The sequence below is a fragment of the Trachinotus anak genome, unplaced genomic scaffold, assembly GCF_046630095.1.
Source record: "Trachinotus anak isolate AG129_WGS33_773 ecotype Australia unplaced genomic scaffold, CSIRO_AGI_Tana_v1 ptg000049l, whole genome shotgun sequence".
NCBI lineage: Eukaryota > Metazoa > Chordata > Actinopteri > Carangiformes > Carangidae > Trachinotus > Trachinotus anak.
The window spans coordinates 498,720-521,702 of NW_027273900.1; the positions used below are offsets into that span (position 1 = coordinate 498,720).

General features: G+C 39.7%; 1 protein-coding gene across 1 annotated transcript in view; it reads left to right on the top strand.

Moving 5' to 3' along the window:
- The window catches only part of grin2bb (glutamate receptor, ionotropic, N-methyl D-aspartate 2B, genome duplicate b), a 95,313-nt gene that overhangs the window by 53,506 nt on the left and 18,824 nt on the right, over positions 1-22,983 (top strand). The window contains exons 4-11 of the mRNA XM_071473265.1: positions 1,924-2,067; positions 2,540-2,810; positions 4,946-5,138; positions 14,898-15,012; positions 15,271-15,476; positions 17,251-17,422; positions 19,772-19,925; positions 21,563-21,688. Of these exons, the coding sequence (XP_071329366.1) occupies positions 1,924-2,067; positions 2,540-2,810; positions 4,946-5,138; positions 14,898-15,012; positions 15,271-15,476; positions 17,251-17,422; positions 19,772-19,925; positions 21,563-21,688 (1,381 nt within the window). The remainder of the gene's footprint in view (positions 1-1,923; positions 2,068-2,539; positions 2,811-4,945; positions 5,139-14,897; positions 15,013-15,270; positions 15,477-17,250; positions 17,423-19,771; positions 19,926-21,562; positions 21,689-22,983) is intronic.

Below are 22,983 nucleotides of genomic sequence, written 5' to 3' on the forward strand. Positions count from 1 at the left end.
GGCACATGTAAGTACTGAAGAGTGAATTTTTGAACTTTTACTTTTAATGGAAAGTGAGTTAGTGATAATTGATTAGAAAGTGTGTAAGATAATCTGTGCTACTGTGATGTACGAAGGATTTCACCTCAATTTTAATCACGTCCTTTATCTAAACTGAAAAATCAGTCGACAGAAATAGTGATTCATTAATAGAGTGGTTATATTTTTGGGAAATGAATGTATTTTATTTTGAGAGTGAGATGAGGAGGTTTATCTTGATCATTGTCATGGATGTCTATGATTAAAGTCTGCGGCTACAGTCAGGACATGTTAAAGCTCACTACACCAGCTGTCCCTTGGCACCATGTCTGCTCACAGATTGTATCATCTCTGAGCTGTAGTCAGATATGTTGCAGGGCAGAATTATTTATGTGTTAGACCCTGTTTAAATATGTAAGAACTGATTAATCATTTAACTCATTTGTTAAGCCTAGATTTTGCGGGATGTGAGGATTTGATGCTTTTTTGCCATATGTGACAATAAGCTGAATATCTTTGGGTTTTGGATGACTGGTTGAATATAATAATAATATTTGTTGGGGACTGTTTTCTATGAAACATATAAACATCAATCACACAATAGATGTAAATAGCATATTAACATATGTATATTACATATTACATAGCAAAACACTGTAAATTACTTAATTATGTCAGATATGACCTATTGAGAAAATGTAACTATATACAAAGTATTTCCACATCAATAAAGTTTTAGTGAAACATGATTTGGAGTTGACTTATAATCAGTAATGCATAATGTTCACTTTAGTTTATACTAATTACATCCAATACTTTGCTTCATGACTTTTATGCAGAACTAATGACACTCCCATCAGCTGTGCTTGTGTTTAGTGGTAATTATCAAATATTAGCATGCTATATCCTAAACTAAGATGTTGAACATGATGAACTTGCTAAACATTGGCATGGTAGCATTGTGAACATGTTCGCATGAGGATGTTAGTATTCAGCTCAAAGAACTGCTGTGCAGCCTCAGAGAGTTGTTAGCATGTCTGCACACCCCTCACTCCTTCCAGTCAGGCTAACCACATCCTGCAGCTGTGTTTTCTTCTTCTTCTTTTTGTATTTCCCAAAATGTTGGACTGTTCCTTTAATCCAAACATTTCACTCATCCTCTTGAGCAATGTGTAGAACAGCAGCCAGTGTTTAAGCTTGATTCAACTCCTGCAGTCATCTCAGTCACTTTTCAACAGTAGCCTTTGTTTCACTCTGAAGACCACAGACATTATGCTGTTTCCATTACAGCCCCTCCAGCATGTCGCCTTCGGCCGCTAACATTCCTGAATAATCCATCTTGACTTCCATGTCCCAATGAGTTGCTCGGCCTGCCCTTGACCAATCCATGACACCAGCCATCAGGCTCATGGAGCTCTGAGAGTGCTTCTGACTTCGTCTCTTCCTTCTCTCTCATTGAAGAAAAATGTTTTGACAGAAATATCTGCATGACTACATTCAATCTCATTCAACCAGGTGGCCATCTTACCTGTTGTGCTCTCATACTAAATGTGTGAGATAGCTTTGTCAGAGCTCCTTGATGATGAATGAGTCACCTTGTGTGGTTTTGCATATTCATAACTATTGGAGAAAAATCCTTTTTGACTCTGCATTGGAGTAAAAGTCTGGTGAAAACATCCTAAGTACAGTATATAAATGAAGAATCTGTCATATGAACACATATTCTTTCGTGCAGTTACAATGAACAGAGAATACACTCAGCTACAAACAGGACTATATTTGTTCCTGAAGCTTGCAGTAGCTGGACACACTCCATCATTGTCTGTGCCCTACCTTCCACTTCTCTCTCATGCTGTATGACTCATGACCTTGTTCTCTGATTGGCTCTGTGTCTCCGGTTTCCAGGATGACCACTCAATGTTTTTCCAGTTTGGTCCGTCCATTGAGCAGCAGGCCTCCGTCATGTTGAACATCATGGAGGAGTATGACTGGTACATCTTCTCCATTGTCACCACATACTACCCTGGCTACCAGGACTTTGTTAATAAGGTAAAGAAGCAAACAAACACTCTGATAAATACAAATGATCGCCAAGGTAAACTACAGAATATACCATTGGGCAGTACGTTGAAGCCAGAAATTGTGAGGACTATTATCTTCAGAGATAAATGTTTCTTTTGATTTAAAAAAAACTGACTGACTGCAGAGGCAGCAGGAAACGTATTACTTCTAAAGCTAATGGCCATGAACTTTTTCAACCATTAATTCAAATGAGAGACTCACTTTTTCTCTGGGTCCCAGGCACATTAGGTATTATTACTTTTGTCTTTTAGGGACCTATTATAGGAGGCCACGACGCTTCCTGTAGTTTTCATGTTGTGTAAAGACAGAACAGTTTTGGAATCTGGGAACTGGAGGAGGAGACATCTCAGTCGTTTTTGTTCTAGTATCTCTCCTTCACAACTCCACTGAATGTGAGCAGCCTACACTTTTTACAATCACATCTCCCTGTCCTATCTAGGTCCGCAGCACCATCGAGAACAGCTTTGTGGGCTGGGAGCTAGAAGAGGTCCTCCTTCTGGACATGTCCGTGGACGATGGAGACTCCAAGATCCAGAACCAGCTGAAGAAACTACAGAGTCCTGTCATCCTGCTCTACTGTACTAAGGAGGAGGCCACCACTATCTTCGAAGTAGCTCATTCTGTAGGTCTTACTGGATATGGCTTCACCTGGATTGTGCCCTCACTCGTAGCAGGAGATGCAGACCATGTTCCCTCTGTCTTCCCTACAGGTACACCCAAACCCCAGGGACTGGTTTCACAAAGATAGACTTTTGACTCTGGCCTTCTACCCTCAGATGTATAAATTCATCAGTTTCACAAAGCTATCTAGTTCCTCGTTATCTTAATTTGCTATCAGTTCCAGGAAAGTAAACCAAGCATCAGATGCTCAGCTCCAGTCACGCTAATAGAAAATGTTTGGCTTCTAGAAGAATTCATCAGTCATAAGGACATTTTAAGGGGAAAAATGTATCGAACAATTGTTTTTTGAGGTATTCGTTAGTTGGCACTGTTGGCCCTTTGTTTCCACACATTGTTCCTTTTTATGTCCTTTTCCTCATTAAAGACTCGTGGTAGAGAATTTGAAGACATGAGACCGATGGTCAGTTAAAAAAGTCTAGTGGGGGTGGAACAGTGAACAACTCTGTGTTCGACTTTCCACCATGTGACTTAAATGTCCACTGAAACTTCCTCTCAGCTGTTAAGATGAAACATACAGCAGACAAATGCAGATCTGTACTGAGTGATGGGGGGATTGTTACTATGGAAACATGGCTGTTAGTTCAGTAGTTGGGTGGTTAACTTTCCATGTCTTTCTTTCTCACTTTCTTTAGAGTAATCTAAGCGTCTCTAGTCTTTAGTCTTATAGACCAGGATAAATTATGTTTGTGAAACCAGCTCCAGATGAGTAGGAGGAGTTATTTAAGTAGAGATCTCAAAGTATCATCCTGTTATTCACTGAAAAACTGCAGCTAATTAAAAATTGTTCATTGAGTGCTACAAATTTTTAAACATGAAGTCACCACTGCCAAATTAATTGTGATACTTTATTAATAATGATGTAAACAAATGTGACCAACAGACCTCTCCATCAACCACCCCCCCTGCATTTATCTATGGATTCTGTTTGGACTTTATTCAGGGACTGTGTCACCAGTATCAGCCCATCATGTGGCTACACAAAGAACGAATAGGGGTCAGAGGTCAAACCAGAGGTTAAACCAGGATCAAACTCATGTTAGCAACTCCACAGTGAGCAGCACAATTAAAACTATATTACATCATTCTGTGGTATGTTCTCAAAAAACTTTGTTTTGAAATGTGGACACAAGTGACAGATGGGTTTGTTTGCACAATGATCTCCTAGTGTATTTGCAGTGTGCTGTGCCAGTCAGTGGTAGGCTGCGTACTAATACTAATTTCTGTTAAGCTCATGTAAGCAAGACTTTAATTCGTTTGAGAGCTCATTTGGTGCTATCTGGTGATTTTACATCCACTCATTATGCAATAGTTCACATACATATGAGACAAACATGAAATGACAAGGCTTATTTTTTTTATTGAGGCTATCAGTTCTAATAATAGTCTGAGCTGTGGCCTCACTGGAATCCATCATTAAGAGAATTCCAAGTGATGTTGTTTTGAAAATATCTCCCCAGGGCATCGGGTCAGGCAGGAAAAAGACCCCTTTGTCTCTCCTTTGCACCTTTCTTCTCATGGAGTGTGTTTAAAGCAGTCCTTTTTAAACTGCAGGGCATTTACTCCTGTAGTTCCATTTGCTTGGACATACTATTTGAACGTGTGTGTGAAACCAGTAACAACACCAAGGTTGCCTGAAAATACAACTGATTCAAACGTAATCAAAAGCAGCCACAGAAAATGACCTGAAAACGCAGTTGTTTATGAGTAAAAGAAATGGATGTTGACATCCAGCAGTTCCTCATCCTTGAAAAGTCAAGCATAACAAAATGAAGAATGACTGATGCTCATATTCAGCTATTTTTTCATGTGTTTTCACCCTTAAGGAGCATTTTTCTTTTATAGCAAAGTAGCAAGGTAAACAGCTCCACTCTGGCTTGGAACAAAGTAAAATATTATAGGTATGATTGCACTCTTAATTCTGTCTCAGTGTTTTGCCACTTTTTAGCCTCCTCCAAAATGCTTTCATTTTTGTAGATCTTTTCCCCCTCTGGCAATGTTTCATCGCACTCTGCCTCTGCTTCCCTGTTTGTATCCTCCCTCTCTTTCTCACACTTTTCTGCCTCCCTCCTTTTCCATTTCTACATATTTCTTTTTACTTCTTCTTTTTCTGCCCGCTCTCCATGCATCTCTTCTTCTCATCTCACTCCATCTCTCTCTCTCCCAGGGCTTATCTCAGTGTCATATGACGAATGGGACTACAACATCGAGGCCAGGGTACGTGATGCAGTGGCTGTCATTGCCACGGCAACCTCCACCATGATGTTGGACCGGGGGCCACACACCCTGCTGAAGTCAAGCTGCCTCGGGACACCTGACAAAAAGAGCTCCAACACCGGCCACTCCAAGGAAATACTGAAGTGAGTCAATGCTGGGGGATGGGTGGTGGTGGGGAGGCAGGGCAGAGGGGCTGGGATAGACAAATACAAATACTGGTAAGATTTGGATTTCATGTTGACCAACTTCACACCAACTTCACGCTGTGATTGGCCAGCTGTGCACAGCTGAGAAAGGAAGCTGGGTTTGGTCTCTTACTCTGGTTTTTTTCATTCCTGACTATTTCTGTTGATGTGAACAACCCAGTGCTGCACTATGAACGTCATCCAGGAGACACTGTCTGAAAATGTGCTATGTGTTATCAATTCTCTGTTTTTTTTTATATTACCTTTATTTTACCAGGCAAAACATCAAGAACAAATTCTTATTCATGACAGCCAGTTTGCAGTCTTTTCAATCATCAGATTTCATTTGAAAAACAACTGGCTCTACCCTGAAATACATGAAGATCCTTATCATCAGTTGGTGATGCCATCATGTACAATCAATAATTATTTTCATCTTCAATTCATCTGCTGATTATTTCTCTTGATTAATTAATTAATTAATTAATCATTTCATCCATGAAACATTAAAACATTGTTAAAAACACCTATCAAAACTTCTTAAAGCCAAATGTGACCCAAAAATATGTAGTTTACAATAATATATGACATCATATCAGGAATCAGATGATGTATCCATGCATATTAAAAAGTCAGCTGTAAAATGAGTTTCCAACCAGAGTTTAAGTGTAAGCACTTGTGTTACACAAGCTACAACTGATAACATCTGTCATCATTTCAGCTGGTAAATCCACTGTTGTTGGACAGAAATGAGAAGTGGCTTTTATTTATGACAGTGTGAAATCAAGCTGTCATTGTTTCAGAAATAACTCCAGATTTTCAGTGGTAAATCTGCCACTGTTATTGTTAATTGTAAATGTATTGTTTGTTTTTACATCACATTTTAAGCACAGATCATTTCCTGACAGCACTGCAACAATCTGGGCTTTTGATTAAATGTTGTTTAGAGTATGAACCCAGGTCTAAGAAAGAATAAATCTCCATGCTAAAAGCAATAAGCCATATTCACCTACATTTATAAGCTTTGAAAGCAGAAATTCAGACAGGTGTCATGAACACTGCAAAAATATGGGCTTATCAAAAGCAGATGAAATGAGTTCATATTAGTCAGAGCCAAGAGAACTAGCTGGTAAAACAACAGGAGGAAATGTAGCCTGGTTTTTAGTTGCTGAAGCACAGTTAAAAATATTAAAATAAATCCAACCACACATAGCCTGTAAAACAAGAACAACTATACACGAATACACACAATCATTAACAATGTAGACACACTCTCTGAGGAGAAGCTGCATTTGTTTAACCAGCCAATAAAAACTTAAAACACAAGATGAGCGGAGACATTAACTCTCAGACTCATAACAACATGTTGTCTTATCTTTAGCTTAACCCACAGCCATCTTTAAAAGAAAACATCCTTCTTTTCCTCTTCCTCTGAACCTCCTAGTTTTGCTTTTTGGCACATTACAGAACAAGCAGGAGCTTTGGTGCTCAATAATTAATCCCCATTTAACTTCATAGGACATGCTTTTACTGTTCACATCGATCACAGATTCCACAGGTAATTGAATGCTTGGGGATACTGGATAAATAAAAAAAGAGAACAACAGTGGGGTTATCACTACTATACAGAAACACACACACACGCATTTCGTTATAGCATGACATTTAACTGCTCTTAGGGCTAAGTCCTATAAAAGCTTAGAATTACTCATGCTGTCCCTTATTATATATACAGTATACAGAGCCTTACAGAGCAATGTGCCTGTCTGCCTTTCATCTCTCTTTTTCTCCTAATATTTAATATTTTCCTTTTTTTGTGTTTTGTTCATGTCATTTTAAATTGAAGCATTGTAAAAAAAAACTAGGGAAACATTATGCAACCTCTGCTGCCACTACAGCATTAATCTCCCGGTTGTGGTTGATGTATTGCTGTAAATTTAAATTTTTGGGTCTTGCCTTCACCAGTGTTTCTGTTTTTAATATCAGGAGCACTTATGCCATTTAGGATTCTGCCACCAACAGGACTGAGATAACAGTAACACCACAGACATGAATATTTCAGTCACCAAAGGGTGCTATCAGATGCAGGGTTAGCTCTCATCATCCTTTAGGTACACACTTGGGACACATCTTTTCTGTGTGTGTGTTTGTGTGTGTGTGTGTGTGTGTTGAGAGTGGTGTGATGTGTGTTTTCCAGCCAACTGTTCTATTTTTCTCCATTCGTCTGAGCGAAGGGAGAGATTTAGGATCAGTGGATCTTGGTGGTGACCCCAGAGGCTAGACACAGCCTACCACACAAACACTCACATAATTCCAACCTATTCCATCCCCTCACCCCCAGAGTCACAAGCAATAATAAGGCCATATGTCTCTGCGTGGTCCTGTATAGCTACAGGCCACAGTGGGCTGCATGCGTGCTGGATTAGCATGCCATCCTGTCTGCGCTGATGGACGGAGATGGGAGGCCTCTGTGAGTCACGCTCTCAAATTTGTTTGGGGGCTCCTTGACCCTATAGGGCATACACATATACACACACACATAAATACATGCATACACCACAAGCACTCATGGTTCAACACAAATAAGCAAACACACACACACACACACACACACACACACACACACACACAGAAAGAAGCTCTAGAGGCCATCCATTGTTTCCTGCCTTACAGAGCGGACAGGAGCGCTGGGATAATGGGAAAATGTGCTCCAAGTGGTTTTGGATGAGGAGCCAAGGGGCTTATTTGTATGTGGATGTTGCAGGGAAAGGGATGTTTTTTTATGCACTTGCCTTCAAAATTCCTCTCAAATCCGGTGCTGGCACACACAGCCGTACCTGTGGATATGATGTAAGAGATGAATAATATTTTGCAGTCTGTCTTTTCTTTAATGTGATCATACAAGACATTTGCACTCAGACAAGACATTCAGCAGGGCTCAGTGGAAAGCCTTTTCTGCAGGCCATCTGACACTTGTGCTGCCTCTCATGCATGCTACTCTCAATCTATTTCACCTATAAAGTAGTTTTTCCTACAGCGTGAGAGCAGTATTATTGCATTTCTTAATGGGCACAATAAAGGTGTCTGTCTAATAAATCCAAGCTCTGTTTATTAGAAGGCCATTTTATTGTGCTTTTGGGCATCTAGAGTGAAAATGACCGTGTCTTGTCAAAGACCCTTCCTTGCCATGGAAGTGGGTCAGAGTATCACTTTACTCATCTGTGTCGCCTGCATATTGTGTCCCTCAGCTCCTGTTTTTTTTTTTTTTTACTTCTCTTTTCTTCTGTTAACCTCTTTTCCATCGAGGTGTCTGTCAGGGCTGTGTGGATACCTCACCCTTTGTTCCTGAGGATTCTCTGCTTTTCTCCCCTTTGTTCTTCTTTCTTTGCCTCTGCTCTCACTGTAATGCTCCTACACTCTCAGTCCACTCTCACCAAAAAACTCTTACAATTACATGAAGCTAAAACGTTGAATCTGGCTCTTCTCCACCTCCACTTCCTTTTCCATCTCTCTGTCAAAAACTGTTGATCCTAATTTCACCTATATAAATACATTGTAAGGAGGGAGGATGAGTGCGTTTAAGGACATGATTACTTATATTGAGCATGAATTCAATTTCTCTCATTTAACTCTGTCAGCTCAGTTCTTTCCCCATTTATGACTAATTCCTTCGAGGGAGATTAAAATGCCACAGAGGTAAACAATCAATATTTCACAGGACCTTTTTCATGCATTGGATCAGTGAACACTGATGTAGGCCTACATCTGTCACAGTGTATGTGCTCCTCACTTCAGCACCATTACATGTTCCATTGTTACTGACCTTTATTTTATCATGATTATTTCTAAGGGTATAAATTCACTTCTTAATGGCCCCAGGCTTATTTCTATTTTATACACAAACAGAAGGCGGTGAAGGACTTCCAGTAAGTTTCATTTAAATTGAAGTGACAGAACAACACCGGACAAACTAAATGGATTTTTTTCTTCATTCACATTGTCTCTCACTGACTGACTTACTGGACTTTTAAGGCTGATTTCACTATGGTTTAAAAAAGGTTTAAAAAATCAGATAACACTATATTAGGGAATGTTGAGATGGAGAAATTATTTTCTCAATTCATCTTTTTGTTTATTAAATGTAAAATAAATAAATATTTTTTCCAGACATCTTCAAAATGCTTGTTTTCACTAGTAATATATAAAATATTTACTATTATATACACAGAGAAAAGCAGCAAATCCTCACATTTGAGAAACTGGAAAGTTTGGCATTTTAGCTTAACACCAAATTCATGGATTATCAATTAATTAATACAGATAAATTTTACTGATTCACTGTGATTAATTGACTAGTCAATTCAGCTCTATTTTTTAAAATAAATTCGTCTTTGACATCACTTTATTTGGTTTGGGAATTTTGAGTTTTATTGCATTCATGTATGAATTAAGTTACATTGTGTGCAGTTAGGAAAATGGACGGCAGTGGAATCATTCATTGTATCTTTTACTTTTATGGTGGATTTCTATGTATATGATTGTTAAACATAGAAATAAATCTTTGCTCTTTGACTCTGGGAGACTGACCCCAAAAATTTCCTTTTAAATTACTGTTAAATTATCTTCATTTTTCTCACGAGTAAGAAAAATACACAACAAACCCTAATTTAGTTTGTAAATGTTATGTGCATGGCCAATAGCAATTTTTAATATTGAATGAGGTGTTCTTGGGTTGACATAATGCACCCTGCAGCAGTGCTGTTCTAATCACATGGAGCTAAGATGTTTGTTCAAGTTTGTCTAAATGTTAGTTAACAAAAATGATGCATTAAATTAATATATTTTTAACTTAAGCTGCTTTGGGTCAACATTTTCTCTAAGTTAACACATTTCAGCCTAACTCCAGTCATTCACTGTATTATGAAGTAACACAGGGCTTATACAGTATTTGCAGATAGTCAGTAGTTTAGACAAATGAATGTGAAAGAGTTGAATAAACAGTCCTGAATCCAGGATTTTTGAGAAGTGGTGTCAGCTGTATGTAGTCAGAATAAACAGTCCTGTATTATCAGAATCAGAATCAGTTTTATTCCCAAGTGTGTTTCCACATACAAGGAATTTGTGCTGGTGTTTGGTGCAAACAGTAACATAAATAGACTTAGATTAAAATCAAAGGTAGAATTACAAGTTAAAAATTAAAATAAAATAAGATAAAATATTTACAACAAAGATGTGGGATATTTACAATAATAATAAAGACATGGGGAATGTAGTTAAAAAAATATAGTAAATGTAGAAAATATATAAATATATTCTGTATGAATATTTACACCTTTCAATTGTATTAAAGGGAGATGTTTCCCATACACTGATGAAGAAGCTCTTCACATCCTGTAAGAATCTGTTTATAACACGTGGTGACAAAATGATAATCAGATAATTATTATTATCACAAGAAAAAATCAGTATGTGAGGTTTGTGGGCTGTAGAAAGTCAGCGTCCTTGTCTGTTAAGCACTTGTTCACATTTTAAATGAGAGTCAGCTCTCTCTGATACAGTGCTCTAGACTCCACAGGTAGCTTCCTGATGTCTCAACAGGGGTCCTCATGGGCCCAGATCACATGGAGCTCCTGGACTCACTTATTAAAGGCTGCAGCTAAAAGAGACTCTGAGCCTCACATCTTTCTGTGTGTGTGTTTCTGCTGTCAGAGCTAAGCCACCAGCAATAAATGAGTCAATAGATAAGCACGTTTTTGAGTGTGTACAGTTGTAGGTATAATTACTGAAACTTAACAACTGATTTGTTTTTTAATTCAGTTTCACTCATTTTCAAATTAACAACACATTAAATGACACATGCTGAATGTGTGAGTTATTATGAATTTATTATGAGTTTGATCTTATCTGCAGTCACACACAATGACAGGCATTTTGAAACTGAACCTGAAAACATCAACGTCACAGTAGAAAGAAATAGAAATGATCACAAATATTTCTGTATGAATCGGTCACAATAATGTGCATACAAATTCAGAGCCGTTTGAGTCCAGGCCCCTACAGGAGAACACTTTTACCTCCACAGACTGAAAAACATATTTTATATTTTTATATAGATAATACTTGAACAAAATAATGTTAAAATATTTTGTTGAAGTGAAATGCAATGGGTAACATCCTGTTTGCACTTGTCTGTTAAACACTCATCCTGCTGTGAACTGTAAATACAGTGGATTTTACTTGTATTGAAATCATAGGTCATAATCACACTCGACAGATTTGTTTCTGGAGCGAATCTTGAGTGGCGCAGCTCTCACACCATATGTACACTGCATTACCATAATTTACCATATTCTGTAGTTGTACATATTACACAGTCACTGCTTCTGTCCTACAGGTCTTTAATGTATAGTTCACATTGCATCAGTGACTGGTGACTCTTCAGAGGCAGGTCTTCTGCAGTCGTCCCAGATTATGAGTCATCCACCAAACCTGATACAGTATGTATCTCTGTGTGTGTATATGTGCACCACAGGCCTCCTTACACACGCACACACACACACACACACACACACACACACACATACACACACTGTATATATGTATATATATTTTTACATCACTATCTTGCTGCGACAGAATTTGTGACTCTGGACAACTGCACTCAGAGATAAAAGGGAGTCATATCAAATGGCTCTGAAATACATTCAAGAGATTTGAGGAAAAAAAAGAGGGTCTGTGTCCATGCCACTGATGATTCAGTGTCTCTGTAACCAAAAAATAAATTCCCCTCACAGCCAGTGATTAGTTGGGGAACAGTTGGTGAGTGAGGCGCACACAAGCACTGCATATGGCTGTGATGAAGCCACATGAGGTTGTGTTAGTCGCTGATCCCAGTAGTTCTTATTTTTTATATTTTTTCTTCTTCCAGCAGAGTCAGAGGGGAATACTGACATGAGAGGGGATCAAACGGCACATAAAAGCTACATCAATAGTACAGGGCTACTGAACGATAAACAGAGCAGCCTCCTCTGCTGTAAACTCACAGCATGCAGCAGTCTTTGTAAAGGTACAGGTTAATGTACGGACAGATGAATCCTATTGATGTGAGATTTGACATGTTACTCAGAGATGAGATGGAGAGATTGATCTGAAAGTAAAAGACAGACAAGGAAAAGTGGATAAACCCTCAATTTGAGACAGAAAAATACTCCCTTTCTCTCTGTCTCTCCCTTTCTCCCTTTCAGCAAGCCTCTCTTGGGTGAGATTACTGTTCCCATGGCAACGCAGCTGATTGCATGAAAATTTCTGTGGTTGTGGGTGCCATGGCAACACATTACATTACATTACATTATACTGGTGTTAAGAGCCTCCCCGCATCCCTGTGTTGCCGTTTTGTGTGCACGTACACATGTCACCCTGTCACAATGACACACACAGAGACTGCTGCTGGTCACATGGGTCGTCATGGCTTCAGGACAGCAACAAGTTGGACCTTGTGAGCCTCCGCCCACACCGCCTCAATCTTTTTGGTTTCCTATTCAAACTGAGATTATGCTTAGGAGGCTAATCCCATGTTACACGCGCATTACAGCACTTTTAGTGCACTGACCAGCCAATGTGCAGCAATAGGCATTTCATGGAGGCTTGAGTCATATTATTGACTTACTCCAAGCATGTAGCCTACTTAGGTCTGTGTGTGTGAGGTGGGATATAAATATAGACGAAGACATTACAGATAGAGGTACTCAGTGTTCTAGTAGGAGGTACTTACAATTCAATCTTGGGTAGGTTTCAGGCCCATTGCTCATCTGTTGTCTGCATTTTTTTTATTCACTTGTGAATAGATTTATTGTCTTATTTTCACACTGTTGACTTGGTTGGAGATGATGGTGGATAAAATGTGCTCGGCATTTCTTTTAAAAAGTCTGCACACACACACACACACACACACACACACACACACAGCCCCTCACTCCTTGCATTCAGACAAGATATTTATTTCTCCGGTGGATTGTTTCAAAGGCAGAGCATCTCCATGGTGATGGCAGCCCACAGATCAGGGCAAGGAAAAGTGAGAGAAGGAGGCGGCAGATAGAGAGAGAGAGGGATGATTCCAGCTTATCTGCCACTGCTGTGCTCTTGTTGACACACATATATGCTGATATGGCTTCACACAGACGATTAATACACTCCACTCCTGTGTCTTGTTGCTCTCGTTGCCCTCTCTGCTCTCACTTACTGCCACAGTGTCTCTGTCCTCCTTCATGTTTCTTTGTCTGTCAGGTGCCATATAGTTTACCTCAGTCTCAAACTGAGTCATCGTTGCCATATTTTACACTTGCTAAGTCAATTAAGGTGGAGAAAAGCAGCTCTCCTTGATTTTAGTTAACATACAATGGGATTGTGAAGTTGAATTCTGTGCTTCTGCTCTAGTTTCATCATGTGTGTGTGTGTGTGTGTGTGTGTGTGTGTGTGTATACATATTTGAATAGAAAATTGTCTTCCTGACATAAAGGTTACTACCTACTAATAATGATAATAATAATAATGCACTGTTAAAATTATTTTTTAAATTCTAAAATTATAGTAAAGTCATTCTTAAAGTTGGTTTGCATAAGAAATTTAATTGAAGATTTTTAAAGTCCCAATTCCTCCAACAGTTCATTCCACAGTTGGGTTGATTAGCGTCTTCTTTTAAAGCTATAACATACACACATAATAAAATACATAAAATACAAACTACCAGAGTAATCAAGAATCAGAAAGCAAGTATGTTTAAAAGGGTAATGTAAAACCTGTGGGTGTCAGATATTACTCATAGCCATAGCCATCTCTTATTTTCTGACCCAGCACATTTTTAGAAAAGGACATCAATAGTATTACACTGCCAAGTGTTTGAACCTAATATTTGACAGCATGGAATCATTAACAGTACCAACCATGTACGCTGTGTGATTGAAATGTTTTAGCTCAATATTTCAATTTTCAAAACATTTGAGAATATTCTTAAAAGAGATTTATTGTATGTGTTTCCCAGAGTATGCTACACTCATGACATTGGTAGAGAAGATACTAGCTGCTTAGTCAGTGGTAACACTGGTGCTGTGGTGGTAGTCTACTCCTTAAATCCTTTGCCATAGCTCTCAAAGCTGCACTAACCAATATTTTTGTATTAAGGTCAAATACAATGATGTGTAATGTTAAATGTGTTGCTATGGTGAACCCAGAGAAATATCACCTGATTCTGCAGTTATACTCAGCTCATTGTTTTGATTGTGAGGCTGCAACTTTACTGTTTTCATTCACTCTCACTGCACAACGTCTTTGACTGCAGCAGACCTGCTGGCAGACAGACACAGTTAGACTGAGTGCAGCTTCATTTCCCTCTGGAGTTGGTAGAGACCACAGTAGAGACCAAACACAGAGTCAAAACAGAGTGAATGCTGGACTAACAGTCACCAGACGTCCAGTAAGATGACTCTAATGAATGTGTGTCTGTGTCTGCTTGTGTTCACAGCTAGTTGTGCTGCCCCCAAGTGGCCTAAAAATCAGTTCATCAATTCTAATATACGTTAAATCTACATTATGTTCAGTTTCTCTTGGGGCCCCTGGTGTCAGTAGTTTAAACATTTATACTTTTCACCACATTATGCATCTTTTAGCCTGAATCATGGACATGTAGCTATTTGTAACTCACACTTCCATTGTCACTCTCAGATACCTCATGAACGTCACATTTGAAGGCCGAAACCTGTCATTTAGTGAAGAAGGTCACCAGATGTTCCCCAAGCTGGTCATCATTCTTCTAGACAAGGAGAGACAATGGGACAGGGTAAATATCTTCTCTTGTCTTCACCTCTCTTCTTCTTCTCTTTTACTATCATCCCCTTTCTGCATCCACTTCATCTCTTCTCTCTTCTTTTAATCTATCCCCTGCTTCTTGTTTTTTTTTACCTGGTTTGTATTTTTGGCCCTCTGTGATGTGTCTATCACTTTTTTGTTTGGAGTGTCTGAGTGTCTCCCTGCCACTTGGAGAGCCTGTTACAGAAGCCTGTGTAACTCACAGCCCTCCTCCCACTCACTCGTGCAGGTTGGCAAGTGGGAGAGAGGCTCTTTGACGATGAGGTACCATGTGTGGCCTCGCTTTGAGCTGTACTCTGGAGCGGAGGAACGGGAGGACCACCTGTCCATTGTGACTCTGGAGGAAGCGCCGTTTGTCATTGTGGAGGACGTGGACCCGCTCAGTGGGACCTGCATGCGGAACACTGTGCCGTGTCGCAAGCAGCTCAAACTCAGGTGAGGATTTGGTCAAATTAGAATATAGAACTGATTTATACATCGATACTACAAGGGTCTAACCTTCTGCTAGTATCCAAAGTCATTTGTGACACCTAGCAAATTACCAGTAGGTATGAAAACCCATAAAACATCAACAGCTGCATCTGTAGCTTGGCAGAATATTATGCAAACTGTGGATGTAGACCAAGGATATAGAGACATAGATCAATGCTATAATGAAACACACAAAAATATGCATAGATAGGGGAATGTTCATAGCCCTGGATTATTGTATATTTTCCTTTTTTTTTCTTGTTCCTTTGGCTGTTTTTTTCAGTATTTCCTGATCACCACATCTTGTTGCAATGATGCTCCTGTTTTTTCTTCACTGGATTTTAAGAATATAACCTATTTCATCCTCTCACAGTATACCTCGACCCCTCTCTGCTAACTAGATCATTGTCTTGGTCTCTGTCACTGGTTTCCTACCTCCACTACCTCTTCACCCTGACCCTCTTGCTATCCACTTCTCCTTGGTGTGTGATAATGAATTTTCTTCATTGGCTTCCATTTCTACCCCTGGCCTACATGAAATCTCCTGAGGGCGTCCTCCATCTTCTGGCTCACTGGTTTTTTTATTGACTGATCTTTCACCCTGTTCTTTCTCTTATTCCTATTTTTCCCTCCCTCCATCTGTCTGTCTGTCTGTCTCTTCCTTCAAAGACATCCTCACACACAGCATTTCTGGGAAAGACAGCAATATGTCACAGAGAATATGCAGGATTTCTCTCCAGCCAAAAAATACTCCATGAGCCAGATGCAGGGAGCTGTGCAGATCTGTCCTAGTATGCACACAAACAGAAATATGTGGACACAGCTTTTGTGCCAGATAGATAAACCCCTGCGTTCGCATTATTCCATATTCTACTGTGCATTTTATCTTAGTAATCATGAAGGTTGTTCACTTGCAGGAGCTGAATTCATAATCCCACAATTGTCTATAAATGTAGGTTGACACACCCTTGTGTGAATACAAAACACACTAAAACAAACACATTTGTCCTTGGTCTAGCACTGGCAACGTCCCCTAACTGTGACAAAGCTGCCATTGTGTTGTTACCCACAGCTGTTATGCACCTGTATCTGCCGTGAGCCAAAACAACCCACTGATTGATGACTCACAGTTTGGTCAAATTTGTTACTCCATGTGTGTTATTCTTATTCTTCGTCCCCCATTAATGTATAATTGAGGTGTCAATATGTGAACCTGTTTATTTGTGCTAGGATAGATTTGTGGATGTTAAAGTCTGTGTGGGACTTAATGATGCACAACAGAGCGTGGCCTTTGCAATATCACACTACTGTGTGTACACATAGAGCACAGTATGCATGGCTCATTTAATATAATATAATAAAATTTCAGAATTTGTGCAGAAAGTGGTGCATGTATAGAGAGAATGTACATTTTAATGAGCCGGAGCCAAAGATGATGTCTTGTTTTGTCCAACCAACTGTCATACATGACAAATAACAACAGCAAATTGTATTTGTTGCCAATTAATTGTCTTGGCATCGATCGGCATTTGCTGTGTATGTCTGACTCTTGTCAGACTCTTCTAACTCTAACACCTGCATACTCTCAGCACTCAGTTCATCTTTGGTCTTGTTCTTTTATTTCATCCCTGCTGCTGCTCTCTCTGCTTTGAATCTGCTAGTTTATCTGAACCCAAATAATCTCAGATTACTGAAGCTCATCTTTACTCCCCCCCTCCTTCCTCTTACCACCTACCAGCAACCAGACAGGTGATTCAGGGATTTACATCAAGCGCTGCTGCAAGGGTTTCTGTATTGACATCCTGAAGAAGATCGCCAAGACAGTGAAGTTTACGTATGACCTCTACCTGGTCACCAACGGAAAACATGGCAAGAAGGTTAATGGGACATGGAATGGCATGGTTGGAGAGGTGAAGAAAAAATCTCTTTCTTTAATACAATCACTCCATTTATTGCACCTTTTTCAGATAAACTGGCTCTGATATTGGCTTGTTTGATATTGGCCGATGCTTTTTTGAGATTCATGTAATGTGTAGAAGAAGACAGAAGATGTAAAGAAGAAGAAATGTGGACAACGTAGGAAAAAACAGAAGCTTTGCACCAGCCATAAACGGCTTCAAAATACTCACACAATGACGTTTGGTTAATTTCATACAAACCTGCTCTGACAAATCACAGGAGACCTCATCATACAACTGAACCATTAAAGTGACTAAACAAGGCAGTAGACTTAAAATAAAATATTCATATTCACTGTGTTTCTCTGACATGAATCAAGTGTCAGGGATTGTAGTTTCTGGACCCAAGTGCAGACACAAAAACAAAAACTAGGCTGGGATTTATTTAACAAAGGATGCAGAAACGAATCAAGGTCAGGAAACCAAAAAACAAGGAGACACCAAGAATACTCAGCTAAAACAGGAAATTTAAACACTGGTGGCTCCGGGAAACAGAACAGGAGCACGAGACACAAAGGAAACTCCACACAAGCAAAACAGATGAACTGACAAGGACAACAGGGAGCACAGAGACTAAACACACAGAAGGGGAGCAGGTAAGAAGACACAGGTGTAACACATTGGGGCAGGACTAAGACAAGTAAAGCAACCAGGAGACACACAAGGTAAATAATTTCAAAATAAAACAGGAAGTCAATGAAAATCAAAAAAAGAACAAGTCCCGTTAGGGCAGACCATGACATCAAGACCAGTATAGTACACCAATATATCATTATTACTGCATCCAATATCTCATCGATGTAGGTGGTGTGTGGCACACAGTATCCCTGCCACCATTTAGCTAATTTCTTAAGAGCTTAGTACATTCAGTGTGCAACTCTATTTAAAATGACACAGCGAAAATAAAAAGCTGCTTTAGTGGTAGGGATCATATTTAACACCTGTTAATTTGTGGAGTGAGAAAAGTTGTAATCTCGCTATGGCTGAGAATTCACTTTATAAGCTGCTTTTGTTTAATGTGATCTGATGGAAGCCATTTGAAAAAACTGATATTTGGCAAAACTTCTAGGAGAAATTGCGGCAATTTTAAATTTTCTCCTCTGAGACAGCAACAACTTCAACTAATCACTTAATGCTGGCCAGTTACAGGCAATATCAGGGCACAGCAGATAAGGCTACTGGAATATAAGGTTAGTGTGGCAGTGTGGCAATTAAGTGTGGTAATTAAAATCAAATACTCCTATGAGAACATCCCACCATTGATTCAATTTGGAGTCAACAGCTGGCCAGAGATTACAACAAATATACAATCATATTTCTCAATTGTATTTATTCAGCATATATATGTTTGTTGTTTCTTCATTATCTTTTCCTTTGCTCATCACTTTTGCTGCTCTTATTCTCCCCATAGTTTTACTGTTAAGCAGTTTATAATTTGCTTCTCTTTAGAAGGGGGAGTGAGAGAGAGAGAGACAAAGAGAGAGAGAGAGAGAGAGAGAGAAAGCAGCCTCAGAGAAAGACCCACTTCTCTCCTGCACACATTAGACATTAGACATCCAGCAGCCTTTACAGATCAATGTGATGTTCAACTTAAATGATAATGACATGCAACGAGTGACTTTGTTATTAAGAACACAGATGAGTGAAGATGTGCAGTGTATTATAAAATGACAGTATTTGAAGTCCCCCTACTGTAGATTGTGTTAAAAAAAATTCCAGAGATATACTGTACATCATTATTAAGACAAGACTATGCAAATGTGCAGTGCATGCATTGATGCATTAATCCACGTCCTTAAATGCCTAAGCAAGTAGCTAATGATTTAATGTGAATGGGGGAAAACAGGACAACAGACACAGAAAGCAGAATGAGAGAGAGAGAAAAAAGAGAGCAAGTGTGACAAACAGGAAGGATGCGCAGGATTCCTGCTCACTGTGGCATACATATCCTTTATTTACACAGTCTTTTGTGCTCCATTTTTTTTCATGGCCCGAGGCTCCAGAAACATGGGGCTGAATATACCTGAACACCCTCCTTAAGAGGGAGGCCAGGGTGGTAGGGAGTCAAATACTGCCCCAGTCATAGTAATGATCCCCTTCTCATCCTCTCTCTGTTCCAACAAAATAGTCTGTTAAATACAGCAGAGATGGTGGCTTGATAAAAAACAGCACCACAGAATTATTTTTTCCCGAAACGTCCCTTTGACTCACTTGGTTCTTAACACTGTCCTAGGCTCATGCAGCGCTGCACACCCACTGACCCGCCTATGTTTCCTCTGTCTGTCTGCGGCTGACCCACAGGTGGTGTTGAAGAATGCCCACATGGCAGTGGGTTCGCTCACCATCAACGAGGAGAGGTCAGAGGTCATCGACTTCTCTGTGCCGTTCATTGAAACGGGGATTAGTGTCATGGTCTCCCGTAGCAATGGCACCGTCTCCCCCTCTGCCTTTCTTGGTGAGGAGATGTGCACCTGGTGGTTCTGGCAGATGTACAGCACACAATCAAGAACACTTACATGCATAAGAACACGCTCACATCATGTAGCAAATGCACAATCACAGAGATTCAAGTAGGTTTTTACAAAACTGCTCACAAAGTGTGGTCACACAGAAATAAAATTGCTGAAAAAGCTTAGTATCATAGAATCACTCAAAATCGACATATTTGTATGTCAGTATTATCTTGTCACTGTGATATGGTTGAGATTTAAGTTGAAAGGCTTAGCTGTATTGTCACCGTACTATAAAGCATTGCACAATAAAATGCTTCCTAACCTCGGAAACATTTAGAGACATTTGAGATGATTAGTTGGTAAATTAATTAATTCATGACAGAAAAGTAACGAGCGACAATTTTGATGAAATATTAAATATTAAAGTCATTTTTTAAAGTTAAAATACCAAACACACTCTGGTCCCAGATTCTCTAATATGAGCACTTGCTGCTTCTTTCTCTTTTAAATCTTGGTAAAATCTTTGTTTCGGTTTCGAATTGGGTTGGTCGGACAAATCAAGAAATTTGATGACATCACCAAGGACCCTGAAATAATTTTAAATAATTTTCTTACTTTATAGAACAAACAATTAATCAAGAAAATAATGTTCAGATTACACAACAATGAAAATAATCATTAGTTTCAGCCCCAAGAACAATCTTCTTCAGGGCAGACTGGACACTACAGTGACTCGGTATCATAGAGTAGTATAATGAGATGGAGTTAGCTGATCAGCATGCAATCTTCAGTAGAAGTAAGGAGGACATAGACATAGAATCAAAACAAGAATGAATTGTTTTCCACAGCTGGAGGCAGCTTGTGGCGAGTAAAGAACCAAAGTTTGATACTGAACTTCTAGACTGGGAAGTAAACAGCTGTTAATGCCAACATTGGCCATGTAGTGAAAAACGTACATATAGCTACATGCATAAAGTCCAGTAAGTTATAATCCTTAAGATGATGCCTGTAATTGTTCCCACTTGTTGAATTACCTCCTGAAATTTTTTTTAAATGTTTTGTAAATGCTGTCAGTATGAACCTCAGTAACTCTGTGTTTCCTGCTTTGGCTTCAGCTTTTGATGTGAACAGCAGGACATTTTGGGTTTGCATCGGCAGTTGCAGCTAGCAGAGTGAACAGCAAACAGAGGCCATCAGTGTAATAAAATCAAAAATACTAATGCTGGATGATGCTGGGCATGGCAGACTGTTTGTCACTGTGAATATACTGTGTGAGAAAATTGCAAATCAGAATACAGAGCAAGTGGAGGAAAAAGTGCCCATTTCAATGAGTACATCTGTCCATTTACTCCTCCCTCCCTCCTCTAGTTTCTCTCTTGAGAGCTGCTCATTAAGCTTCACACAAACTCAGATAAAATCCATGAACGTGTAACAAAGAGCACACAGGACATGGTGTCTGAACACAAATAATCATGTTGATACTAGGGGGTGATTTTATAATTATGTTTAATTTAGTTTAATGAACTTCCTCTTTCTGTATCCCCACAACCCTCCCTCCCCTTTCCACTTCCTCTGCTCCTCGCTGCACCCTCTCCTCCCACCTACCACCCCTCCTCTCCCACCCTCTCCCTGTTTTCAGAGCCCTTCAGTGCTGATGTCTGGGTGATGATGTTTGTGATGTTGCTGATCGTGTCGGCCGTGGCCGTGTTTGTGTTTGAGTACTTCAGCCCGGTGGGTTACAATCGCTGTCTGGCAGACGGAAGAGGTGAGAGGACACACACATCTACACACACCCTTATCTACAAACACACATGCACACACACAAGCCCAGATCCAGTCAATCCATGCTGCAATAAGATGCCAATGAGGTACATTTTCAGGCAATGTTGTGTGCTAAATGAAGACTTAGTCGGCATGTTTTGTTACCTTGAATGCACCATTCAAACAGAGACCTCCATGTGCTTCATTACTTGATAATAAACTTGATAATCCCTTCTGAATGAGTGTGACTGGCAACAGGGTCGGTGTACTTGAGCTCTTGGAGTACTTATCTGGATATACAGTCACTTAAGCTCTTTTACTAATGAAAAGGATCATTGACAAGAACCAGATACATGTGAACACCATGTGAACAAAGACTCCTCTGTTCTTGCATTACTATGTCTTTTTCATTATTGTGCCTTCCTCAAATATTACACCGATGTTACACCACCAAATCTAGGTTGTAAAACTGATGAGTAAACTTAAGTAAATCTATTACCATCCACTGAAAATATGTGCAAGGTTTAACAGCCTCTGACAGTATGGATCAAAACTACCCAGTTGAATCAAATACGGTTCCATCAGGCTGTTCATATCAATTTGCCCATCAAAATCAATATTTTTTTTTCTTTAGGTTTTATACACCCAGTTCTGTTGAACTCTCAGGATTGCATTGAAACAATGAAAGCCACCCAAGATAAAATCAGAAAAGTGTTATCTTGTTTATATAGGTTATATTGTTAAATTGTTTATGTATTGTTGAGGAGATGAGAGTAGTGGTGCTTGGTTTGGAGTTATTTTTCCCAGAGCACTGTTTTCTGAATGTCTTCTGTCACAGCAGCAGTGTGTGTGGTTTAATCTCTGTGTTATGTAAGGCTGTTGTCCTATACTGCCGCTCCAGCTGTAGCATAATTGTGGCCTGCCCCCCCCACGCCCCCCCCACCACCCTCCCCCCACCCCCCCGTCCTATCTTATCTCTGATGCCACACAGCTACAGTCGGTAGCTTGTCATACTGCCATAGAAGTAGGTGGAACAGAGTTAGTCTGTAACAGTGGGTTGTCACGGCAGCGGCTGGAGGAGTGGATGTGGACTGTACAGCACAGCCTGTGATCACTGACAAACTAAAGGATGGGTACAAATCTGCCATCTATCAACAGCAGTGATGAGTAAATGCATATCGAGTGAAGTAGTTTCTATCATCTCTGAAACCGATTTCTTGCATCTTCTTCCTTCTGTCATCTTTCTCACCACCACCACCCCTCCAACCCCCCCTTTCACCCTCTTCCTCCCTTTCTGTC